This window comes from Lithobates pipiens, unplaced genomic scaffold, assembly GCF_037356315.1.
Source record: "Lithobates pipiens isolate NorthernLeopardFrog02 unplaced genomic scaffold, aLitPip1_a1.2 Scaffold_13, whole genome shotgun sequence".
NCBI lineage: Eukaryota > Metazoa > Chordata > Amphibia > Anura > Ranidae > Lithobates > Lithobates pipiens.
In genome coordinates, this window is record NW_027507718.1 from 322,500,516 (window position 1) to 322,525,559 (window position 25,044).

Below are 25,044 nucleotides of genomic sequence, written 5' to 3' on the forward strand. Positions count from 1 at the left end.
CGATGACACCCAAATCAAACCCTCAGCTCACCCCATCAATCTCCTCACGCATCACTGATATTCTAACAGACATATCAACCTGGATGTCAAACCACTTCCTCAAACTTAATCTATCTAAACCTGAGCTCTTAATATTTCCTCCCCCACATGCCCCTTCCTCTGACTTCTCTGTCAAGATTAATGGCACATCTATCAGTCCGTCCCCACATGCCAGGGTGCTAGGGGTAACTTTAGACTCTGAACTGTCCTTTCAGGCCCACATACAATCTCTGTCCAAATCATGCCACCTTAACCTCCACAACATTTCCAGAATACACAACTTTTTAACTAAAGACACCACCAAGATTCACTCCAGCATTCATTCCCTGGTCATCTCTCCCCTCGGCTACTGCAACTCCCTCCTCATTGGATTACCTTTACATAGACTATCACCCTTCAGTCCAGAATGAGTGCTGCTGCCAGACTCGTCCACCTTACCAGCCATTCAGTGTCCTCCACCCCTCTCTGCCAATTCCTCCACTATCTTCCACTCACCCAACAAATAAAATTCAAAGTACTAACAATAATTTACAAAGCCATCCCTAACTCTGCCCCCAGCTACATCACTAACCTAGTCCCAAAATACCAACGATGCCGCTCTCTTTTCGGTCCTCCCAAGACCACCTGCTCTCTAGCTCCCATGCTCGCCTCCAGGATTTCTCCAGAGCTTCTCCCATCTTTTGGAACTCCTTACCCCAATCTGTCTGACTGTCCCTTAATCTATCTTTAGGCAATCCCTAAAAACCCTTCTCCTCAAAGAAGCCTATCCTGCTTTGAACTAACATGGTTTTACTTCCTCCATCAGCTCATTCCCCCCCACAGCTATTATCTTTTTGTATCAATTGACCCTTCCTTTTTAGATTGTAATCTCTAACGAGCAGGGCCCTCTGGTTCCTCTTGTACCAAATTGTAATGTCTGCCCTCATGTCATAAAGCGTTGCGCGAACTGTTGGCGCCATAAAAAACCTGTATAATAATAATCTTGGAGTCCTTCAGGTGTTTTTTTATTTTTTGCAAACTCCATGCAGGCTTTCATGTATCTTGCACTGAGGAGAGGCTTCCGTTGGGCCACTCTGCCATAAAGCCCTGACTGGTGGAGGGCTGCAGTGATGGTTGACTACAACTTTCTTGGATCTCTGGAGCTCAGCTATAGTGATCTTTGGGTTCTTCATCTCTCTCACAAAGGCTCTTCTCCCCCGATAGCTCAGTTTGGCTGGACGGCCAGCTCTAGGAAGGGTTCTGGTTGTCCCAAACGTCTACCATTTAAGGGTTATGGAGGCCACTGTGCTCTTAGGAACCTTAAGTGCAGCAGAATTTTTTTTGTAACCTTGGCCAGATCTGTGCCTTGTCACAATTCTGTCTCTGAGCTCTTCAGGCAGTTCCTTTTGACCTTGTGATTCTCATTTGCTCTGACGTGCACTGTGAGCTGTTAGGTCTTACTTAGACAGGTGTGTGGCTTTCCTAACCAAGTCCAATCAGTATAATCAAACACAGCTGGACTCGAAGGTGCAGAACCATCTCACGGATGATCAGAAGAAATGGACAGCACCTGAGTTAAATATGAGTGTCACAGCAAAGGGTCTGAATACTTAGGACCATGTGATAGTTCAGTATTTCTTTTTTAATAAATCTGCAAAAATGTCAACAATTCGGAAACAATATTTGCAGCCCTCTGTCATATATTACTTCTAGATAAGGCGCTTAAACCTGTGCTCTCGCCCAATCCCAAATGTATTTATAGGAAGGCATCTAGTTTTGGAGATAGTGGTGAAAAGAGTACTAAATCCACCAACTAGACCACCTTCCTTTTGGGATAGGGATGGCTGCTTTGCATCCAGGAAGTGTAGGGCATGCAGAGAAGTAACCAGAACCATAAGGGGCCTGGCAAGTTTTATAGCCACCTTAAAAAAGAATTTTCCATCAGAGAATGCATCATGTATAATACTACACATATGGTATACGCCCTGGAATATATATAGTCCGCACAAAGATGTTTAAAAATTAGGATAGCTGAACATATCCAGAATTATAAAATGGAGTTTAAAGACCATAATTTGTCTCTACACTTCAAAATGTTCCATAACCAGGATCCATGAGACCTAAAATATTGGTGTGTTTATCATTTAAAACTGGTGTGGAGAGGTTCCAATATAGTCAGGGAACTGTCGAGATGCACTGGATATTCCTTACCAATACACTTGCACCGAAGGGCTTAAATGTAGATTTAGACATTAACTGTTTTATTAGCGATTATTGAATTTAACCACTTAAGCCCCGGACCAATTTGCAGCCAAAGGACCAAGCCCCTTTTTGCGATTCGGCACTGCGTCGCTTTAACTGACAATTGCGCGGTCGTGCAACGTGGCTCCCAAACAAAATTGACGCCCTTCTCCCAACCCCCCTCCCCCACAAATAGAGCTTTCTTTTGGTGGTATTTGATCACCTCTGCGGTTTTTACTTTTTGCGCTATAAACAAAAATAGAGCGACAATTTTGAAAAACAATGTTTTTTACTTTTTGCTATAATATCCCCAAAAAATATATGAACAATTTTTTTTTCTAAGTTTAGGCCAATACCTATTCTTCAATTAGCGATTGATTGGTTTGCGCAAAAGTTATAGTATTTACAAAATAGGTGATAGTTTTATAGCTGCTGGTAATGGCAGGGATCAGCGTTTTTATTGACTGCGACATGGTGGACATTTCGGAAATTTTTGACACATTTTTGGGACCATTGTCATTTATACAGCAATCGGTGCTATTTAAATGCACTGATTCCTGTGTAAATGACAGTGGCAGTGAAGGCGTTAACCACTAGGGGGTGAGGAGGGGTTATGTATGAAGTTGTTTTTTTTTTTTATTATTGTAAGGGGTGTGGCCTGGCATGTGACGTCACCGATAGTCTCTTCCCTGATATAGGGAAAGACTATCGGTGACAGCCACAGTAAAAAGCACGGGGAGAGGTTTGTTTATACAGACCTCTCCTCGTTCTTCAGCTCTGTGACCCAATCGCGGGACACCAGCGGCAATCAGGTCCGCTGGTCCCATGGTCACGGAGCTCAGGACCGGGTCGGGAGCGTGGCGTCGTGCTCCCGACCCATTGCTGGGCACTTAAAGAGCAACGTACAGGGACGTGCTTGTGCCCAGCCGTGCCATTCTGCCGATGTATATCTGCAGGAGGTGGTCCTTAAGTGGTTAATGTCTATTATATAGATGTCTAATAAAATATATACAGTTGCAAAAAAAAGTATGTGAACCCTGTTGGAATGATATGGATTTCTGCACAAATTGGTCATAAGATGTGATCTGCTCTTCATCTAAGTCACAACAATAGGCAATCAGTCTGCTTAAACTAATAACACACACAGAATTAAATATTACCATGTTTTTATTGAATACACCATGTACACATTCACAGTGCATGTGGGAAAAGTATGTGAACCCTTGGATTTAATAACTGGTTGAACCTCCTTTTGGCAGCAATCACTTCAACCAAATGTTTCCTGTAGTTGCAGATCAGACATGCACAACGGTCAGGAGTAATTCTTGACCATTCCTCTTTACAGAACTGTTTCAGTTCAGCAATATTCTTGGGGTGTCTGGTGTGAATCGCTTTCTTGAGGTCTTGGCACAGCATCTCAATCGGGTTGAGGTCAGGACTCCCCAGAAGGCGTATTTTCTTCTATTTAAGCCAGCCATTCTGTTGAATTACTTCTATACTTTGGGTCGTTGTCCTGTTGCAACACCCATCTTCTGTTGAGCTTTAGCTGGTGGACAGGTGGCCTTAAGTTCTCCTGCAAAATGTCTTGATAAACTTGGGAATTCATTTTTCCTTCAATAATAGCAATCTGTCCAGGCCCTGATGCAGCAAAACAGCCCCAAACCATGATACCCCCACCACCATACTTCACAGTTGGGATGAGGTTTTGATGTTGGTGTGCTGTGCCTCTTTTTCTCCACACATAGTGTTGTGTGTTTCTTCCAAACAACTCAACTTTGGTTTCATCTGTCCAGAGAATATTTTACCAGTACTGCTGTGGAACATCCGGGTGCTCTTGTGCAAACTGTAAACGTGCAGCAATTTTTTTATTTAATTTTTTTGGACAGCAGTGGCTTCCTCTGTGGTATCCTCCCATGAAATCCATTCTTGTTTAGTGTTTTACATATCGTAAATTCACTAACAGGGATGTTGGCATATGCCAGAGACTTTTGTAAGTCTTTAGCTAACACTCTAGGATTCTGCACTTCATTGAGCAGTCTGTGCTGTGCTCTTGCAGTCATCTTTACAGGACGCCCACTCCTAGGGAGAGTAGCAGCAGTGCTGAACTCTCTCCATTTATAGACAATTTGTCTTACCGTGAACTGATGAACAGCAAGGCTTTAGGAGATACATTTACAACCCATTCCAGCTTTATGCACGTCAACAATTCTTAATCGCAGGTCTTCTAAGAGCTCTTTTGTGTGAGGCATCATTCACATCAGGCAATGCTTCTTGTGAAAAGCAAACCCAGAACTGGTGTGTTTTTTTTATAGGGCAGGGCAGCTGTAACCAAAACCTCCAATCTCATCTCATTGATTGGACTCCAGTTGGCTGACACCTCACTCCAATTAGCTCTTGGAGATCTGATAAGTCTATGGAGTTCACATACTTTTTCCACCTGCACTGTGAATGTTTACATGGTGTGTTCAATAAAAACATGGTAACATTTAATTCTTTGTGTGTTATTTAAGCAGACATCGATTGTCTATTGTTGTGACTTAGATGAAAATCAGATCACATTGTATGACCAATTTGTGCAGAAATCCATATCATTTCAAAAGGGTTCACTTAGTTTTTTTTGCAACTGTATAGTATATATGTGTGTTACCATCAGTGGACACACGTTACATATAACCCATGTGTGCCGATATGCATTGTGCACCTGTGCTGAAGTGAATTGTTACAATGCATTGCAGTACTTGATTAACTTAAGGCTTGCTCATCCAAATTGCTTAATTACAATTTTGGGTTCCTTCCATCTCCAATTTTCGCAAAAAAGGCACAATTTAAATTTTTGTTAATCCATACAGTTTTACATTTAGCGGAAATTTAGTGGGACTATTGTAAGTTATGTTGCATTTGTGAGTGCTAATAATGACTTTAGTACAACTATCATGGGACCTACTAATTTAGTAGTACCATATTTTTATTCTACTGGCTCTATGCTTTTAGAAAATATATGGTTTGGGGTGCCTTTTACAAACACTAAAAGCTGTAAGTGAAAAAAGTGAAGAATTTAAAAAATGCTCTGGCCACCTGAGATTTAAAATTGAGTGCTTTGAAAGTTTTACACACCTACCTAAAGCATTCTGCCTATATTATGTCTTGTGTGGTTGGTAAATGTTATTCAAAAACACTGTGTGGCTTAACGGCCCCTCTGCTTTCCCCTCCGGTGCTCACTTGGTGCACTGGGCTGTGGTGAGGATGGCTCAGGCTTTCTCAGAATCGCTGAGAGGCTGAGCCAGGTGCCAGTATGGATTTCGACCATATGGTCAGGATCTTTCCCAAGCCCGGACTGGCTCAGTGACATCAGCTGACAGCGGGCTTTAGCCTGCTAGAATGAACTGCACTCCTGGGATCCATTGGAGAAGTACAGCCAAAAATGCTTGGCTGTACTTCTCCTATAAATATTTGGTTTAGCTCAGAGTACAGCATGAGCAGGTGGTCCATTTTTTCATTCAAAATGTTGATTGTTTAAGATAAGATATATGAGCTGTATGTATCATTCCAAGAACTGTCACGTTGCTGCAAGCAACATCAGATTTCCAACCTGTCCATTGAAATTACATTTGAAATTTGAAAATTTGTGTAAGCAATACTTAAAATTAGTGCTTTATTGCAATTTTGTGTAATATAATTTTTTTTTTTATTGTACGCTTGTGTTCTATATACGCTTCATTTTAAAGTAAACTGTAAATGCTTTTTTTTCCCAATACAGTGTCTGAGAGCAAAGAACTAAATGTATCCCTTAGAACAGTGTTAAAACAAGAAATGAACAGACTTTTTGGTGAAACAAGTCCTGCAAATTTTAACAATGCTTTCCTAAAAGAGCACAAGGATTCAATACCACACCGGTTAGCAGGTAATTTTTAAACGAACACCATTCGTATGTGGTGTGTTTTTTCATTTGTTCATTCGCACACTGTTCCATCAAAGAAAACCTACACAGATCAGAACAAGCGGAGAGCACTTGGTACATGCTCTGCCTAGATGTAATGTGAAGGTATCAGAAGCAACAGTAGTGTTATGTGATCTGCTTTTGTTCTATGCATCTGTTATGATGCAGTGTATAAATTTGGAAACGTTTTAGAAATCCAATATCTTTCATGCAGGTCATTTTGTTTTCTTTTGGAGGGAAGGCTATATTAAAGTCACGGGGGAAAGGCCTGAGAGAAGGCTGTAATTCGGTCACATCACAAAACTGGGGAGCTAAATAAGGTGTTTAACCACTTGCTTACTGGGCACTTAAACCCCCCTCAGTCCCAGACCAATTTTCAGCTTTCAGCGCTGATGCACTTTGAATGACAATTGCGCGGGCATACAACACTGTACCCAAATGAAATTTTTATCATTTTTTTCCCACAAATAGAGCTTTCTTTTGGTGGTATTTAGTTACAGCTCGGAGTTTTATTTTTTGCTAAACAAACAAAAAAAGATGCAAAAAAAAAAAAATCATGTTTTAATAGTTTGTTATAAAATTTTGCAAACGGGTCATTTTTCTCCTTCATTGAAGTGCGCTGATTAGGCGGCACTGATAGGCTGCATTGGTGGGCACTGATGGGCTGCATTGGTGGGCACTGATGGGCTGCATTGGTGGGCACTGATGGGCTGCATTGGTGGGCACTGATGGGCTGCATTGGTGGGCACTGATGGGCTGCATTGGTGGGCACTGATAGGCTGCACTGGTGGGCACTGATAGGCATAGTTAAGGCGGCACTAATAGGCACAGATAAGGCGGCACCGATGGGCACAGATAAGGCGGCACTGATGGGCACAGATAAGATGGCACGGATGGGTGGCACGGATAAGTGGCACGGATGGGTGGCACGGATGGGCACTGATAGGTACCACAGATAGATGGGACTGATGGGCACTGATAGGTGGCACTGATAGGTGGCTCTGATGGGCGGCACTGCTGGGCACTGATGGGCGGCACTGATGGGCGGCACTGCTGGGCACTGATGGGCGGCACTGGGGTGCAGCACCTTTGAGGCAGATTTTGGGTGGCACTGTGGGCACTGCTGGGTGGCACTGTGGGCACTGCTGGGTGGCACTGTGGGCACTATGGGCACTGACAGGGGGGCACTTACTTTATTTCAGGATGGCACTGCGGGTGGCAGGTGGGCACTGGCAGGGGGCAGGTGTCCTTTAAATTTCTGGCCGTGATCGGGACTGATGTCCCGAACACGGCCGCCAGGGATCGGCTTTTTTTTTTTCTCCTCGCGCTGTCAGCGCGAGGAGGAATACTAGCCGATTACCGGCTCCGTTTTATCACATGATCAGCTGTCATTGGCTGACAGCTGATCACGTGATAAGGGGTCGGGATCGACCCCTTACACGGATCGGTGATCAGGCGAGTCTCACGGACTTGCCGATCACAGAGCGCGCCGCGCGCGCCCCTCAGGGGGCGCGCAGGCCGCTCGTAACCGGGACTACGTCAATAGACGTAGTCCCGAAAATGTGGGTCCGCGCTATTGCCGTCATTTTGCAATAGCGCGGTACCCAAGTGGTTGACCTCAGTTGGCATTTGAAGGTATTTTAACAATCACCTGATAGGAATGTTACCCTGTTTTTATTCTATAATTCACCATCTACCCTGAACTGTTGAAGTATGTACCAGTTTTCTTTGGATAGGAAAAATATTGTTGCCGGAAAATAATTGATCTGGTCTCCAATAGGCAGATTTAAGTGGAATTCCAGGCTATATCTAATCTTAAAAATGGTCAATTTCCCCCTCCTCCCCCTAATAAAAATGTATACACTTGCCTATTTTCAGGCCACACCGCCTCCAGTCCAGTCATGTGATCAACAATGGCTGATAATGCCTGGGAGCAGTGACAAACACCCATAGAAACCTATGGCCCATCCCTTGTTGGCACTACCTCCTTTCCTCTGTAGCAGCCGCTGGCTGATGCAGGGGAGCCAGGTCATGTGACTGGACCAGAGCAGCCTGAAAATAGCTTAGTATATACATCTTTCTTACACAGGTGCTGGGAGGGGGGAGGGAGCATTTTTAAGATTTGTTAGGTATAGCCTGGAATTGCATCTAAATCTCAGAATTTTACCATTTTTGTGTTAGGAGTATAGACATAACCCTGTCTGCACAGGTATGAGTAGCAATAAGCTTTTAAATGCCAAATAGGATCCTCTAGGGCAGTGATGGCGAACCTTGGCACTCCAGATGTTTTGGAACTACATTTCCCATGATGCTCCTGCACTTTGCAGTGTAGTGGAGCATGATGGGAAATGTAGTTCCAAAACATCTGGGGTGCCAAGGTTCACCACCACAGCTCTAGGGTGTTGATCAGTATAATTTACTTGAACATTTGTCAACGACTGGTGCCCTGAGAGCCCCCGATTCCTGCGCTGTGCAACATTCTAGTCCCAATGTGAGAAGCCCCCAGCCCTTCCAGGATCAGTGTGAATAGCTCCTTCAGTTAAAGCCCCACATTTTTTTTTTTTTTTTTTTTTTTTTTTTTTTTTAAGTGTGACAGATTCTTGGGTAAGCCGTACCAATCAGCTCCTATTGTGACAAGGTAACATTTTTAAAATGAAAGTGGAACTGATGTTGGAAAGCTTATTAAAGCACTTATATTTGTATTGTGATATGAAGCTGTTTGTTCTTGAAAAGAATATATAAAATTGACAAACTGATGCATATTGTTTGATATCATCCGCAGTATGGCTGGTTTGAAGGTAATAGTTGCCTATCATTTATTTTATAAGCATGTTTAATGTTACAGCTGCCAAAATGATGTACTATCTGGACCCTTCAAGTCTAAAGCGAGCAGTAGAGCTAGCAACGGCATTGGACGAATCCCTCGATAACCGAAGTCTCCAAGTAAGTGATTTGTTTGTACTCTTGATGGTTTCCAGTGGATTGTACTGTCATAACTGAAACCTGATGAGCAGCACAATTATGTGCATCACATTCAAGCTAATTGGTAAAGGCAGCCAAGTCCCATCAATATTCATTGCTTTTGGTAGTAAAAATTTGTGTACATACAGGTACTTGTGCTGCTTTGGTGCACATTAGAACAGCTAGAAGCAAATTCAGCTTGAGCGCTGCCAGAATAAATGTGCATTTAACCATTTTTAAAGAGGCGCTCCACTCTCCCCCCCCCCAAATATTAAGTCAGTAGCTACAAATATTGTGGCTATCGACTTTTAACCGCTTGCCGACCGCCTCACGCCGATATAAGTTGTCAGAAGGGCTCGTACAGGCAGAATCACGTACCTGTACATGGCCCTTTAAGCAGCAGCCAGTGGCCGTGGCAAGCTCTGTGAGTCGGGTCGTGGGTACTGCAGACTCAATCGCCATGGGGATACCTGCGATCGCCTCATGGGGAGGAAGAACGGGGAGATGCTAATGTAAACAAGCATCTTCCCATTCTGCTTGGTGACAGTGTTGCTGATCTCTGCTCCCTGTAGTTGGGAGCAGAGATCAGTGACGTGTCAAATGTAGCCATGCCCCAGGATACACTTAACCCCGACACTGCCCCCTAGTGGTTAACCCTTTCACTGCCACTGTCATTTACACAGATTGCTGTATAAATGACAGTGGTCCCAAAAATGTGTCAAATGTCCGATGCGTGCGCCATAATGTCGCAGTCGCAAAAAAATTCGCTGATCGCCTCCATTACTAGTAAAAATAATAAAAATGCCATAAAATTATCCCCTATTTTGTAAATGCTATAAACCAATCAATAAACGCTTATTGCAATTTTTTTTTAACCAAAAATATGTAGAATATGTATCGGCCTAAACTGAGGGGAAAAAAAATATTTTTTTATAAATTTTTGGGGGATATTATAGCAAAATGTAAAAAAGAATGCGTTTTACCTTTACACTTACCTGTCCAAGGTTCCAGCAATGTCATTAACCAAGCTGATTCTTCAATTGGCTGCAGGTGCTGACATCTTTACCAAGGTAAACTGGCAGTAAAGCCTTGCAGCTTCACAGCCGGCTTATAATTTTGCATGCTTTGCAGGGGAAGGACTTGTAGGGCAGTGGGTACCTGTTAAAATCAGGTACCTGCTCCCTCAACAAAAAAAACTTTGGTTGAAGTTCCACTTTAAATGTAGGAGAATACACCCTGAAAACTTTTTTTCCTCCTCTCTGGGGCATATCTCCTACATTCAGCCCTCCTGTCACTGCTCTCCTACCACAAAGCCACAAATACTGGCTTTCAAAATGCAGCTGTTCCTGCATAAAATGATTCTTGGCAAGATAGTCTGTAAGTGGAATACAAGGCATTGGTGAAAAAAAAAAAAAAAAACCTGTCCTGCTTTGTACTAGAAACGGCATTCTAATATAATTTTAATGGCACATAATATAGATTAAAGTGGCCCATGCCATCTCAATTTGAACAAGCTGAAATTTAGTTAGTGGCTGTCGAATATCCCTTTGTGAAAATCCTAACTAGACCCATTTCACACTGAAGCGCTTTACTGGCATGTTTGCTCTAAAAATAGTGCCTGTAAACTGTCTCTTCTGCAGCCCCAGTGTGAAAGCCGCAGCCCCAGTGTGAAAGGGCTCTTAAGGTCATGTCACATTAGTGAACTTGTTGACAGCAGTAGGATCGTTAAACAGAATACTCGCGTGCGCTTATGGCAGATCTCCCACACTGGTGGAAATGCTTTAAACCTCATTCACGGGAGCAGTGGTGAAACCATACCTCACTGGTCTGAACAGCATGGGAGCTATATAGTAGGAACAGGTAAGTGTTCTCTTGACAATCCTGTTGCTGTTGTGTTACTACCAGATAACAGGATCTCTAGTGTGACATGGCCTTGGTAATATATAATTCCTTTTTTGCAAACTTCTGTATTGGAGCAAATCCAAACTGTTTGCAAAAGGAAGAGAACTGCAGTTTTGTTTTGTTTCTCTTCTGTGTCATGTAATAGGTCTCAACTGCACTCTAATAACTAAAAAAGAATCGGAGGTCTCGTTAGCAAATAAGGGCAAAAGAGGCTAAGGGTTCTTGCTATGTGTTGCTATATAAAAGACAAAAATAAATGTTAATTGTATTGGTGTTAAAACAGTAGTGGTCTTATTTATAAATGTTTTCACCCAAGAGTCATACATTTCCTAATCCCTGTGTGAATTTTGGATGAATGTTGTGTGAAAAAAAATTATTAACCACTTTAGACTGGGGCGATAGCCAAAAGACTGCTACAGTGCGGCTCTTGTTTTGGGAGGACGTCCTCCTGGAACCATACCCCCCACGTGCTCTGTGATCGTGGTGTCCTTTTGACACAGCTGATCACAGATCACTGTAAAGGTCAAATCGCAGTGGCCCTTCACCATGTGATCAGCTGTGTCCAATCACAGCTAATTACAATGTGAACAGACTTGTCGGTTATCAGCAGTACTTTCCTCGAGGAAAAGTGATCTGGTAGCCGGCAAGTTTGACAGGGGACATGTACACAGATAATCGGGGCACTGATTATTAGTGCAACACTATCCATGTCGGTGAAGGAGAAAAATGAAAAATAAATTATAACCGACACACTTTTACTTTTTATTTTTTTTTCAAACCTTTTTGTTCTTTATTATTTTTGTGCTAAACAAAAAAAAATGTAAAATGACAGTGGTGATTACATACCACCAAAAGAATGCTCTATGTAAAAATATAACAATTTCATATGGGTAGTCTTGCACGACCGCACAATTATCATTCAAAGTGGGACAGTGCTGACAGCTGAAAATTGGCTTGGGCAGGAGGGGGGGTGAAAGTGGCCCAGTTTTTAAGTGGTTAATAGATCCTGAAGTGTATTACAAATTAATGGGAAAAAAATGCTACATTCAACAAATGTATTATTCTTCCTGCGCACTGAACATTGGTTCACAGAAGCTGCCTACATATTTCCACTCCTTTGATTGCTGTCTATATATAGTTCATCCATAGTGATTTTGTTTCCCTTTTTCCCATGACTTGCAGATCTGCACTGAGGTTCTGGAAGCCTTGCGTGATGGCAGCTTAGGAGACAACAAAGAAACTGCTGAGTCCTACAGAGCCAGCTGCCACAAGCTCTACCCTTATGCTTTATCTTTCATGCCACCTGGCTATGACGAGGACATGAGTATCACAATTAATGGAGATAGTTCAGCAGAGCCCGAAGAACTGGCGAACGAAATGTGAACAGCTGATATCGAACAGACATTGGACCATATCAACTATCTAATATTTTTGTCACGCACCTGCTGTATTGCTCTGTAACTTATGTGGAGAATGAAAGGAGTAAAAGAATCATTGCCTTTAAAGATTGTTTTACTTTTTTTATATCCTGATAAAGATAAAAAAAAAGAGAGATTAATGATGTATTAGAGGATATGGGTGGATCGGTTTCTTTAAATAACCTTTGCTGCTAAAATTTAAAGAGGGAATAAAATCTGAGTAAGCTGCCCTGTTTTTAAAGCAACTAATTTATGAAAAATGCCAAAAGGGTGTTACAGTGGTCAGAGCAGGTGTGCGGCACAAATATTACTTCCAATCTTGTCTTTTTAGAGATGAATGCTCCCGGACAGCACACTCCCAATAATGTCAGAGGGGCCTGTGTACAGACAGCTCGGACATTGCACAGGGTCAGAATGCTGTTTTAGCACTGGATTTTTTTCTTTTTATTGAGCACAAGAGATGTTCTGGAATTTCCAGGTCATTTGAAGTACTCCACAGTTTGCAGAGACCTAGAGAGGAAGTGTGATATTCAGTGGCATATAACAAAATGGGTATCTGGAGAATAGCGGACATTCTGCAACATACAGTATATTATCTTAAGAAACGTTCTCGAGATACTTAAAGGTGTTTGTGCTTACACTTTTTTTTTTTTTTTGATTGATTTTAGAATAATCTATTTGAAACAAACTTGAGTAACTTTCATTAATATAATTTGGAAGAAAAACTAGGCCCGACACTCTTTTTTTTTTATTTTTTTTTTTTTTTTATTACTATTGTTTTTGCCAAACATTGAAACTTTATTGCAAGAACCAAAATAATTCATGCACTGTGTTGTGGCATCAACAGAAGTGGTTTAGAAAAATCTGCCGCCTTTTTTTTTCCTGGTGGAATGAAATGCAGTGTAATCCACCGACATTTTGGAGACGTGGCTTCACAGTAGGCTGGTGGTCTTTCGGGACAAGTACAACCTCAGCAGGCCTTGCTTATATTATGCAGATTAAAAACATACTGCAATTTAGATACCTCTGGATTATTTCCACAGTGTCACAAATTTGTTATACTTGAAACACTTGATTTCTAAAAGCTCTACTACTTGCTCAGTTACCGGAGTGGCTCTACACTTTGCATGGGGGGGTGCAGATACTGTTTTCCCCCTCTTCCAATAACAGACCAGCTTCTTCTCTCTGCAGTTACCTATGTTGTTTCTTTTTTTTGTTGTCAAACATGAGGTACCAAATATAATGCAATAAAACATTTTGAAAAATGTTACTAGTTGAGCCAATCTAACCGAATCATGTGATTCCTCAGTTAACGCTACTGCATACACTTGAGCCAATTTGACTGAATCATGTGATTCCTTGGTTACAGCTACTGTATACTCAGGAGTCAGACACATTCTGAGAGTACTCAAACACCGACTTTGGTAGATGCTGAAAACGTAACCACCTATTGGGGTCTTATGGGAGGTGCAGCATGGGTTCTCATAACTGACATCTACAATCATGCCATCTCACTCCTCCTCTGCTATTGTCCAAAATGTAATTGAAATGAAAAATCCAGTAGGGAATGTGAGATTCCCTTTTAATGCTATAACAGGGACCTGACAATTTGCATTCAGACTTCTAGTCACCAAAGGCCTTGCATAAAGTAGGAAGCCTGTGGATGAGTTGAAATACTGGCCAAAATTTGAAAGTATCAGTTTGGTCTGGTCATTTAAAAGTTGATACATATTTTAATATATATTGTACATTTGACAATGCTTTACATACCCTTTGAGTGGATTTAGTTCCACCTAAAACTGAGCAGAGTGTAAGAGAAAGGATAAGTGCTTCTCTTGCTTCATACTGTCGTTTACCAGATCTTTCAGGTGCCTCTGACTCTAAATGGTACTGAACCATGCAGACAGGCCACGAAGTTTACATATCTCTCCATTTAACTGACGAGTGACTGCATGAAGGGGTATAGAGAGATTGGCTTGATACAGTGCATTGCAAGCTTCATGAGAGAGAAGATTGTGAACTTTGTTATTATGACTTGTTTTCCCTCCCTTCCCCATTTAAATAAAGAACTTGTCCCGCTTTTATCCTTATTCCTAATAATGGATGTCATGTGTAAACATTTAAGCAGTGTATTGTGCCCACAGCTGCTACTCACATCTGTATACACCAATCAGCCATATTTTTGACTACTGGCAGGTTCAGCAAATAACACTGATTATCTTGTTAAAATTGCATCTAAAAGTTGGTAGGCAGCAAGTAAATATGTTTTCCCTCAAATTTATGGTGTGTTAAAAGCAGAAATAAAATTGGCATTGCAGTTTGTATATGGGGCTGACCTATGTCCACAGCCAAAAGCACTTACCCATGGGCATTTGAGCATCAGAACTGGACCACAGAACAATGAAAGAAGGTGGGCTAAGTTGATAAATCCTTTTTTCTTGTACATCATGTGGATGGTTGGGGGTGTGTGTACATTGCATACCCGGAGATGAGATGGCACTAGGTTGCCGTATGGATAGAAGGAATGCCGATGGAAACAGTATAATGCTTTGTGTGAATTTTCTGCTGAGAAACCTTGGTTCCTGCCATTCATGTGGATGTTACTTGACATGTACCACCTACTTAAACATTGTTGCTTACTAAGTACACCCCTTTATGAAAATGTGTTTTTCCTGTGGCTTTTGCTTCTTTCAGCAGGATGTGAATCCTGCCAGTCTGCAAAAATGGTTCAAGAATGGTTTTAGGAACACAAGTTTGAGAAGAGAGGTTTGCTTGGCCTCCAAATCTCAATCCAATCAAGTATGTGGGATGTGCTGAAAAACAAGTTTGATCCATGGAGGACCCAGTCTCCCAACTTTTGGGACTTAAAAGCTCTGGTACTGACAACTTGGTACCAGATACCACAGCATAACTTCAGAGGCCTTGAAGGTTCAGGGCTGTTTTGGTGGCAAAAGGGGGACCACCTTAATATTAGGTGGGTGGTTATGGCTCATAGGTGTATAATGAAATCATTGGTCCAGGATTCATAAATGCAGTCAGTTTTTGCTATTTAAACCATGCAAGAGTGGCACTAGGCCTGGCTCTGACTAGAACAAGCAGAACTGTGTAACTAGTGTGAAGCTATGTCTGTTGAGGTTTACTCATGTTTCGTAGGGATTTTCAAATAGTTTGCAACGCGACCAGTTTTATTTATCACACAGTGAATAGCTAGATATTTTGAGTCCTTAAACTTGGAGACAAGGCTGCTATAGTATGTATTATTCTGTGAAAAGATAATTAAAATGGCAGTACACTAGAGGAAATTGTCATGTAATACTGACATGTTCAGTGTTTGTTTTAGTAGCAATTGCAAGAAGTTGTGGAGGCTTTTTACTGTATTGCATCTAACACACAAACCAAGGATGCTTTGAATGCTTTAAGGGACAAGATCGCACATGATCAATATGGCTATTCTGGGCAGAAAACTCCCTAAGCCATGAAGAAAGTCCTTTTCATAACACTTGGGTTTCTTGAGCGGTTTCCTGACAAAACACATGCAGAATTTCTTAATTTGGTATATGTGAGCTTTAATTGTGTTTTTAGTTTTCCCCCTATAAAACTTGCTAACCTTTCTAAATTGTACATCACAGGACACAGAGGAATTCATCTTCATTACTTGGATTATGCTGCAAAATTCAAGTGAATGGACAAAGACCAAAAATGGGCAGCAATCCCTGCCCAGACATAACCCCTCCCAGCTCAGCTAAGTCTCCATTTTTAGCTAATGTATGTACGTGATGGATATGCTTAGAGATATCTCTCTGAAGATTTCCCTTGTATTAACGATTTGGTATCTAATTGCTCGGCCCATCCTTACACCCCTGTTCAGGTAAAGAGGGTCTTTATTACAAACAGCTGCCACAACCTGATGAGGGACTGTACTCTGCCTCTGCAGACAAAAGCAGGAACATTCTGAAATGTTGCTGCTGGATCCTGCCAACAGTAATCTCCAGGGTACAGTATATCTGGTGACCTCATTTGCAGGTTGCTATACAGGTCCAGGGCAGTGATCCCCTGCAGGGTCGTTGAGTTGATGAAAGCCTCTAGGGAGAACCTGCTTTAATTGGTGAAGATAGGCCTTTCTGACCTTGCCTGCCTGTGATTTTGATGGCACTTGTGGCAGTCACGCCTGGTCTTGTTCCGGCAGTTTTTCTCCGTGCAGTGAGATATGGCAGCAGCAGAGCTCAAAAGGGGCTAATAGGGCTGGCCTCATGATCACCATTTTACCTGTACCAGCCCCAAGTACATGTACATGTTTTCTGCTCGTTTCATCGCACAGATGGCTCACTGGTCAGTGACAATCTGCCTTCAGCACTGTGGAGGTGCAGCTGCCTCTGTATTGAGATCTTTATCTACTTTTATCTCCAGTATTGAGATCTTTATCTACTGAGGTGACTTGTGACATGGGCGTTCTGACATAGGCCAACACTCCACTTAGGGTGGTTACTCCCTTCTGGGTTTAATGGGCGTCTTTACCTGCACAAGTTCAAGGCTTGGTGAGGGTTAAGAGGAGAAAGAATGATGGAGAAAGCTCCTAATAGTTTTCAGAGATTTATCGCTGGTTTGGAATGACTTGGGTGCACACGTAGGCACTCTTCCCCTTTGCAGAGAGAATGAAGCATTGGAAGAAAATACTCATACTGAAAGCAGGCTGTTCAGGAACAGGAATCCTCTATGGATGAATGTCTGGGTCCAGGGATGTCTTATGCATTTAAAATCTCTGTGGGCTTCCTGGATATGGTATGCAATAACCTGAAGTTGCTGCTGCCAACGTCCTATTACAATAACGTCATGAGATTATTTGGCAACCCCCAGGTCCCAAATCCATATTCCTTTCCAATGAACCCGCACTTGCCGGAAGTGATGTATATGAATCTGGCTGACCTGGAAAATTGTGTTTTCACTTCTGCGTGCTTTGCTCCCTAGTCCCCCATGGAGGAGGCATCCTACAAACAATGGGATTCTTGAAGAACCTGGTGGTCCTGCTCTAGATGCCACAGATAAAAATTTAGAGGCCCCCTTTAAGGCATTATCCTCTCTGGTAAGAGTAACACTGCAGACTGTGTTGGGGGGGGGGGGGGGGGGGTTGTCAAGTCCTTAAGGTCTGAGTGAATCATGCTCTGTTCCAGAGAATCTAACCTGGAGGATCCTGCCATCTGGCAGTGCTTAGAAGATTTTCCAAGAGCATTGAGTTTCTCAGTGGATACCTTTTTTTTGTAAGATTCCATATGGCTGGTTTTAAGGGTGGGCACCATATCTTTCTACATTAGATAGATCCTATGGTTTAAGTATTTGTTGGCAGAACTTCTCTGCAAGTAAGTTGCGAGGCAGTCCTTTCAGACTGAACCTTCATTTTGTGCCATCCTTTGATGCCTTCATCCAGAAGGTGTCTGGGTAAAGCATGTACTTCCCCTTAAAGAGGAATTTGTAGGTGACCAGTTAGAAACTGGTGACACCTTCAATACAAGAAGAGCTCCTTTTTTAAGCATCCAGCTTCAGGCTCTAAGCAAAGGTCTACATCCCAGTTCTCTAATAAGAACTGGATCCTCAGGTCCTACAGTTCCAGAGGCATTTCCTCCTCTCAGTAAAGGTGTGCTCCTAAATGCACAGGTTTGGGGACTTTCATTGGCCTTTGTGGCTGCCAGGTCTGCAGTGTGTAGTCCAGAGGATACAAGCTAGAGTTTATTTGATTTACCCCTTAACGCTTTATGCGCTCAGGGATATCCTTTGAACCCACAAAAAAGAACGGGTTTTCTTTCCGAACTAGAAAGACTGCCATCCTAATGGTTACCTGTGCTGACAGAAGAGGTCTCATAGCTTTGATTCCAACTGGTTAATGATTCCCAAGCCAAAGATGTCTGACCTAGGCTCTCCAGTTCCTAAAGGTACAAATATTCAGGATCGAGTTTACCCGTCGGTGATTGCTTCATCAAGAGGACTTCCTGGTGGTTAAGGATTCCAACCCAGATATCCTGATTTTTCCAGCCTCACCAATGGTTTTTGTGATTTGCAGTGAAGGATTGCCACTTTCAGTTATCAACCTTGATATTTGGTCTGCCAACTGCCCCTAGAGTGTTTACCAAGGTGTAGATTTTGGTTCTGGGATTGTTGAGGTCCTGGTTGTATGGTACCTGCACAACCTTTTTAGGGAGAAATCTGCTAAGAAACTGTCAAGCAAACCGTAAAAGACCTGGACTTCCGGAACTTGGCTTTGGTTTTGACATATCTGGCTTACTTAGGCTTAGTATTTGACATTACAGAGGTGAAAGGTACTGCTTCCACAGAGCAATGCCTGTCTCTTTGAACCTAGGTGGAGTCCCTGAGGTCATTGGAAAGTCCCTCACTTTGAGCATGCATGGAGGTGTTGGGGATGATTGTAGCCAACTTTGAATCGGTCCTCCAGTGTCACTTCCGAGCTCTGCAGCTTCAATCACCTGCTGTTATGGCGCAAGGGTCAGGAATCCTTGGATCTGCTAATGCATCTGTCTCCCGAGATCAAGTCAGCTCCGGGGTGGAAAATATCCACCCAGATTCTGGAAAATCCTTCCTTCTGATGAACTGGGGAAGGTCTTGACTATGGGTGCCAGCCCGTTGAGCTGGGATGGTGTTCTGTAGTATTTCACAGTTCAGAGAACATGCTTATTAGAAGTTGTCAATAAAGTTCCTGGTGGACAATTCAACTGGCTCTCCACTGATTGATTGTCCACCTTCACAGTCTTCCCATCAGAGTGCTTTCTCACAATGCTACAGCTGTGGCATACATTAAGGAGGGACAAGAAGGCATGTTGGTCACGAAGAAGCAGACCCAATCTTGTCTTTGGCAGAACTTTACATTCCAGCTCTCTCCGCCATGCACATTCCCAGCCATCAGCTGCTGAATTCAGTAGAACGGACCCTTCATTTTTCTGTTGTGGGGGATGCCAGATTTGGATCTGTTGGTGCCCAAATTTAACAAACTTAAAAGGTTTGTGTCCTGAACCATGGATTTTCAGGCATATACTGTAGATGCCCTGGTAAATTCCTGGGATCCATTTTCCCTGATCTATGCTTTTCCTCCACTTTAGCTTCTTGTGTTGTGCAGAGTAAAGTTGAAGGACATTTTAGTGATACTGAACAAACTGGTTTTGGCAAGAAGGTATGAAAGAGGATTTGCATGGACAGAAAACGCGTCAGCAGAAAGGTACATAAGTCTTTAACATGTGTACCTCGTGCTGATTCCTTTTATTTCAGTTGAAATCCTCTTCCATTCCTTCTTGGCCAAACCAGCATGAACTCCTCTGCATCCTGTGATGTATGACTAAGAAATTGGCATTAAAACCCTTTCTTGGCATACATCACGTGACACAGATCTCCTCCTCTGGTCTATTCCCCATTACTTTTTACAGAACTGAGGCTTAGCTGACATAGGAGTTATGCCTAAGTGGGGATCCCTCCTTTTTTTTTGGTTGGTGTCTATTGAACTGAAGGTGGCAGTGTTACCCAAGTAGTCATGAATATGAATGCTGAGCCACACTGTCTTGGTCTTTGGAATGGTCTGATTCCATTGCAGAGTGGGCAAGTATGATGTTTGAAAGACTCACCGTAATCTGAAAAATGCTAATTTTGGTTTAGACTTCTGTGAAACAGTGCTGAAAGGGTATTCATTTTTTTTTTTTTTTTTTTTTTTTTTTTTTTCTGTACTGCTTTACTACCTAGTTGGTTTTATGGCATCCCATCCAAGATGTGGTGTCTGCATATTCAAAAATGACCACAGACAAAAATGTGCTCCATATTGAGGTAAGTAGTGATGAATTCTGGGAAATCCCTCTTTTGAACCACCTCCATGAATACTTCAGATGCAGTAAGAAGTCTTCTTTTCTGTCTATAAATAAAAAAAAGTTTTAGTTTTTTTTTTATATATATATATATATAAATGGGTAAATTTATGTATGAAAGAGCCCAGTTTGACAACTGATTTTTCTATACATAAGATGTAACCTCTATTGCCAATGATCATAAATGCACCTAAAGCAGTTTTAAACCCAAAACCAGCAAATGTAATATATTGCAGCTTACCAGTCCTTAAATGTAGTGATTGTATTAGGTTTTTTTTTTTAGGCTATCTTCACCTTGCCAGTAACACACCTACTGTATTAGAGTGCCCCCATTCTGCATGAATGAGCACAGTGGTTTGGACCGCAACATTGTCGGGCTCTGGGGAGGGGTGTATTAGAAGTACTAGTAGATATAAATACACTATCAAATTGAAGCGAAACTACAGCTATTACTATATGATCAGTTACAGCAAACAGTATTTTTCCTTTTAGATAAAGGGTTTACATAAATGCTGATCATTTTAAGCACCCCTGCCAGTGTTAAATGGTCTGCCCCATATCTGTAACTGCAAGAGAGCATTTGTTTTGAAAAATAACATACTGTATGTACTGGCTAGCTCACCAAATGAAAATGGAAGAAAGCCTAAAAAAAGTAAATGAATACATCAATTACATCTAAGAATCAGTAAGCTACAAAATAATATTTGGTTTTAATACTGGTTTAAAGTGTAACTGTGCCCAGACTATTGCTGTATATATGCTTAAAGAGGAAGTAAACCCTAATGGGTTTACTTCCTCTTTGTCTCCCTGCAAAGGTAAAGCATAGTGGGCTACTATGCATCACATAGTAGCCCATTATGTGTCAATTACCTGACACAGGAGCCAGCGATGTCACCGCTGTCCCCTGTAGTCCGCAGCATCCATCTTCTTCTGGGTATCGCTGATCTAGCCACTCACGGCGCCGGAGCAGCGATGACGTCACTCATCCGCAAGGGAGCCGCCACCAGTGACATGTTGCCGTTAGCAGCGGCATGCTGCTAACGGCGCTAGTGCTCCTGCGTGCCGCTGTCTACGGCGCATGCGCCGTAGAAAGCCGTCACTGTCTTTTTAGTAAATGTCTCCTAAACCATGTAGGCTTAGGAGATATTTCTTGGACCTACGGGTAAGTCTTAATCTAGGCTTACCTGTAGGTCAAAGTGGTTTGTAAGGGTTTACAACCACTTTAACCAGAAGTAAAAGCATGAAAACAAACCCACACTGATCTTTTCAGCTGCTTTTGCTATGAAGTAATTCTCAAAGATCACAACAGACTTTAGGTTTCAATCAGCTTTACACTGATAATGCTACTGCCTGTGATTTTCCATGGGAGATTCAGTGGGGTTCCCTGCAAATACCTACAGGTGGGAAAGCAGTGGTAGGCTGACAGCACCTGCAGCTGTTTGCATGTAACCAGTAAGGATGAGCTCAGCCATGTTCACAAACCGAACGCTCAGAGCCCGCCAGGAAGTCAGTACTGCGTATTGCTAATCACATGCAGTGAGATATTGTCTCGATGCGATGGTCTCTCTGCCTTTGATTAGCACTGTGCAGTGCCAACTTCCTGGTGGCCTCTACACGTGCTGTTTGTGAACACGCCTGAGCTCATCCTTCGTAAGCAGTCATGCGACAATTATCTGCACTAGACACAGACTTTCTGCATCCAGGGAGGATCGTTCGGAGATAATCTAAGTAATAACTGCATGATCAATCATGCAGAAGCTTTCAAATAGCTGTGGGCAAGATCAGCATCCCAGTGTTGTGAAGTTATTCACAGGGAATCCCACTGAGTCGTCTTCGGGTAATTGAAGTTGGCGCTTTTCACAAGTGTACGCTGGTAGGCTGCTAAGATCTGTTGCAATAGAATGTAATAGGAAAGGCACAAAGATTTCAGTGCTTCTGTGAATTTTGAAGTTACATTTCTCAATAATGCCTATACTTGCAGAAGTAAATGGGAATTTTCTTTTCTGCATGTTTAAAATAACATACAGTAAATATCTTTAGTATGCATAGTCTGGGCCCAGGTTCACTTCTAAGTTGAACTCCAGAAAATGGCTAAACACACAGCTGAGATGTGTACAGTATGTGGCAGTTGTTCCTTTTGTGCAGTTTGGTATAGGTCCGAGGTTTAGCAAGCACTGCCAGACAGAGCCAGGATGGTGACCCAGTATTTAAAAAATACAGTTTAGTCACCACCTACCTATAATGGGACAGTGAATAAGCAGTACAATATATTAATGAATCATTCATCCATTTCCACCCCCCCCCCCCCCAGAATATTCCTTGTCAACACATGTACAATGTGGCATACCTGACTGGCAGCTAGTTTTGTTCCTCCCAAATCAAGTTCATATACTGGGTGCTGATGCATTTAAAATAGTTATCTTAATCATATAGTACAGGACTCGCCATGGGTTATAGGCTCATATCTTCAGGTGCTTGGGCACAGGGATGTTTTGAGCACATGCCTCCCCTATAACTATCCCCAATCTGCGATGGCTAATTTTGCAAGTTGAAGGCTCTCTGCTCTTTTCCAGAGAAACCAGCTTCCTTTCTTATGTTCCTAAAATAATTCTTTAATAAAGCGGTCTACAGCAGCAGCAGTGTACCTGGATCGGTGCAACCTCAGTAAAACCTTGGATGCTTTACCCAGTCCCCACACTGTTAGGCAAGTCACTAATGTTGTTTTTGGCATTTGATCCTGCATGATACTCTAGCTTTGGCATTTGGTGCAATGTGTTATACAGGGCCAGGGCTTATTGCTATAGACCCCAATCTCTGAAGGCCCCTTTGGGGTTATGCCCACCCTGACAATCCAGCATTGTGAACAGGTCAGACAGGGTGACTATATTTTGATCTTTACTGTGTAAAACAAGGATAAGTTTGGAATGTATTTGCTCCACACGTCAAGCTTGGCACTAAAATGTATCTGATTCACCACTTGTCGCACACTTTAATGCCACTTCCGGCTAGACCCCTTTATAAGATGCTCAAATGCTGCCTCCTGTTCTTTTGCCACAAGGAACCATTGCAGTATGGTCTACATTGGGGTTGATGCACACTCCTACTGGACATGCTTACACTATCTCCCACTCTACTCCATGAGTACCCTACAGGGGAATTTCTTCTCTTGCAGCAATGGGAGAGGCCAGGTCGAAAGGACGTCCATTCTAAACAGGCGATGTTTGCTCTGCCAAATGCCTGCACAACACCTCAGAGCGACAATGTGATTTTCACACCAGAGCAGGAACTGGTCTTGACACCAGCTACAGCATCCAATTCTAGTTCTACGATGGGCAGACAAGTAGCCTATTTGAGAGAAGCTTTGTAAAAGGGTAGAGCTTTGTTTACCAGCGTTTTCCAAGCTCTAGAACTAGGGCACAGGCCTTCTTCACGGAGAAAATAATGAGTTTCCTAGTTATAAGCAATAGCATGAGCAAAGTATGAATAGCTATCGAACGTGCTGTAGTATCCACTAAACCAAGAAAGCATACCTCAGTGGAAGGAGTGAGAGGGATAGTAGTAACTGACTGAATATAGTCCAAAACACTTTTTAATGTGAAAATATTAATAAAGTTGGCATGGGTATAGGAACCGCGCCAGCACAAAGAAGATTGATTTCTGTAAATTTTTGCAGGTTTGGAAGGGGTCAAAAAGACTTCAAAAATGGATCAGTTGATCTCTAGCTGATGCCAGTCTTGTTAAAGGAGCTTCCCAGAATTAATCTCAATCATCTTTATCTCATAAAGTCAAAGACATCAACTACCGAGGCTGCTCAGCAGACTTGCTGCAATCTTCCTAGTCCAAAATATCTTTGCTGAACTCTATCCAGTTGAAAAACAGTTTACAAAAAAGTGGGCAATTCTTTTGGTTGAAACATAAGATGGGGAAGGAATAGCCAGTGCTGCTGCTCTGGTGTAGTATGTCAATGTAAGCCTTTATTAAAACAATGTAAAAAGATCCTACTCATGAAGGTAAATGCATTGGGAAAATTCAAGGACAAAACTGGGCTGCTGGTAGTGCACTTGCCGAACAGGAGATAAGTCCATAACCGGATTCGCTGGGAGTATGCCGCCACCTAATGTGTCAATGGGTACACCACACCTATGACACCACAAAGGAATTCAGGTCACAACAGGTTGATATATTATTCCTTTGATTGACACTGCTGGCTCTGACGTAAACAAACATCTCACTAATCAAATCAATGTTAATAGATTCCAGAAAATGCTAGAAATTCAAAGCATGAAGTGTTAAAATGTATTAAAAAGTCTGTGCAAAAGTCCCACACATGATATACAGTGCTACGAAAAAGTATTTGCCCCCTTCCTGATTTTTTTTTGCATCTTTCTCATACTTAAATGATTCAGATCATCAAACAAATTTGAATATTACACAAAGATAACCCGAGTAAATCTAAGCCCTTGTACACACGGTCGGACATTCTGACAACCAAATCCGTTGGATTTTGTCAGAAACTGTTGCATACACACGGTCGGACAAAGTTGTCGGAAAATCCGATTGTACAAAACGTGATGACATTATTTCGTTACAACGGGACTACGTTCAGGCTAGTAGCCAATAGCTTTGGTCTAGGAATTTGATCTGAGCATGCGTGGCACTTTGCCTGTCGGAATAGGCTACACATGATCGGAGTATGTCCGATCGGAGCATTTTG

The 25,044-nt window shown here is 42.3% G+C and overlaps 2 protein-coding genes across 2 annotated transcripts in view; one reads left to right on the forward strand and one right to left on the reverse strand.

Moving 5' to 3' along the window:
* NAA15 (N-alpha-acetyltransferase 15, NatA auxiliary subunit) overlaps nt 1-14,567 on the forward strand; it is a 91,466-nt gene extending 76,899 nt beyond the window's left edge. The window contains exons 18-20 of the mRNA XM_077476922.1: nt 6,017-6,160; nt 9,042-9,139; nt 12,242-14,567. Of these exons, the coding sequence (XP_077333048.1) occupies nt 6,017-6,160; nt 9,042-9,139; nt 12,242-12,442 (443 nt within the window). The 3' untranslated portion in view covers nt 12,443-14,567. The remainder of the gene's footprint in view (nt 1-6,016; nt 6,161-9,041; nt 9,140-12,241) is intronic.
* Nucleotides 14,568-16,018: 1,451 nt separating this feature from the next.
* LOC143975011 (uncharacterized) overlaps nt 16,019-25,044 on the reverse strand; it is a 76,395-nt gene continuing 67,369 nt past the window's right edge. Inside the window, exon 15 of the mRNA XM_077476923.1 lies at nt 16,019-20,377. Coding sequence (XP_077333049.1) covers nt 20,254-20,377 — 124 coding nt within the window. The 3' untranslated portion in view covers nt 16,019-20,253. The remainder of the gene's footprint in view (nt 20,378-25,044) is intronic.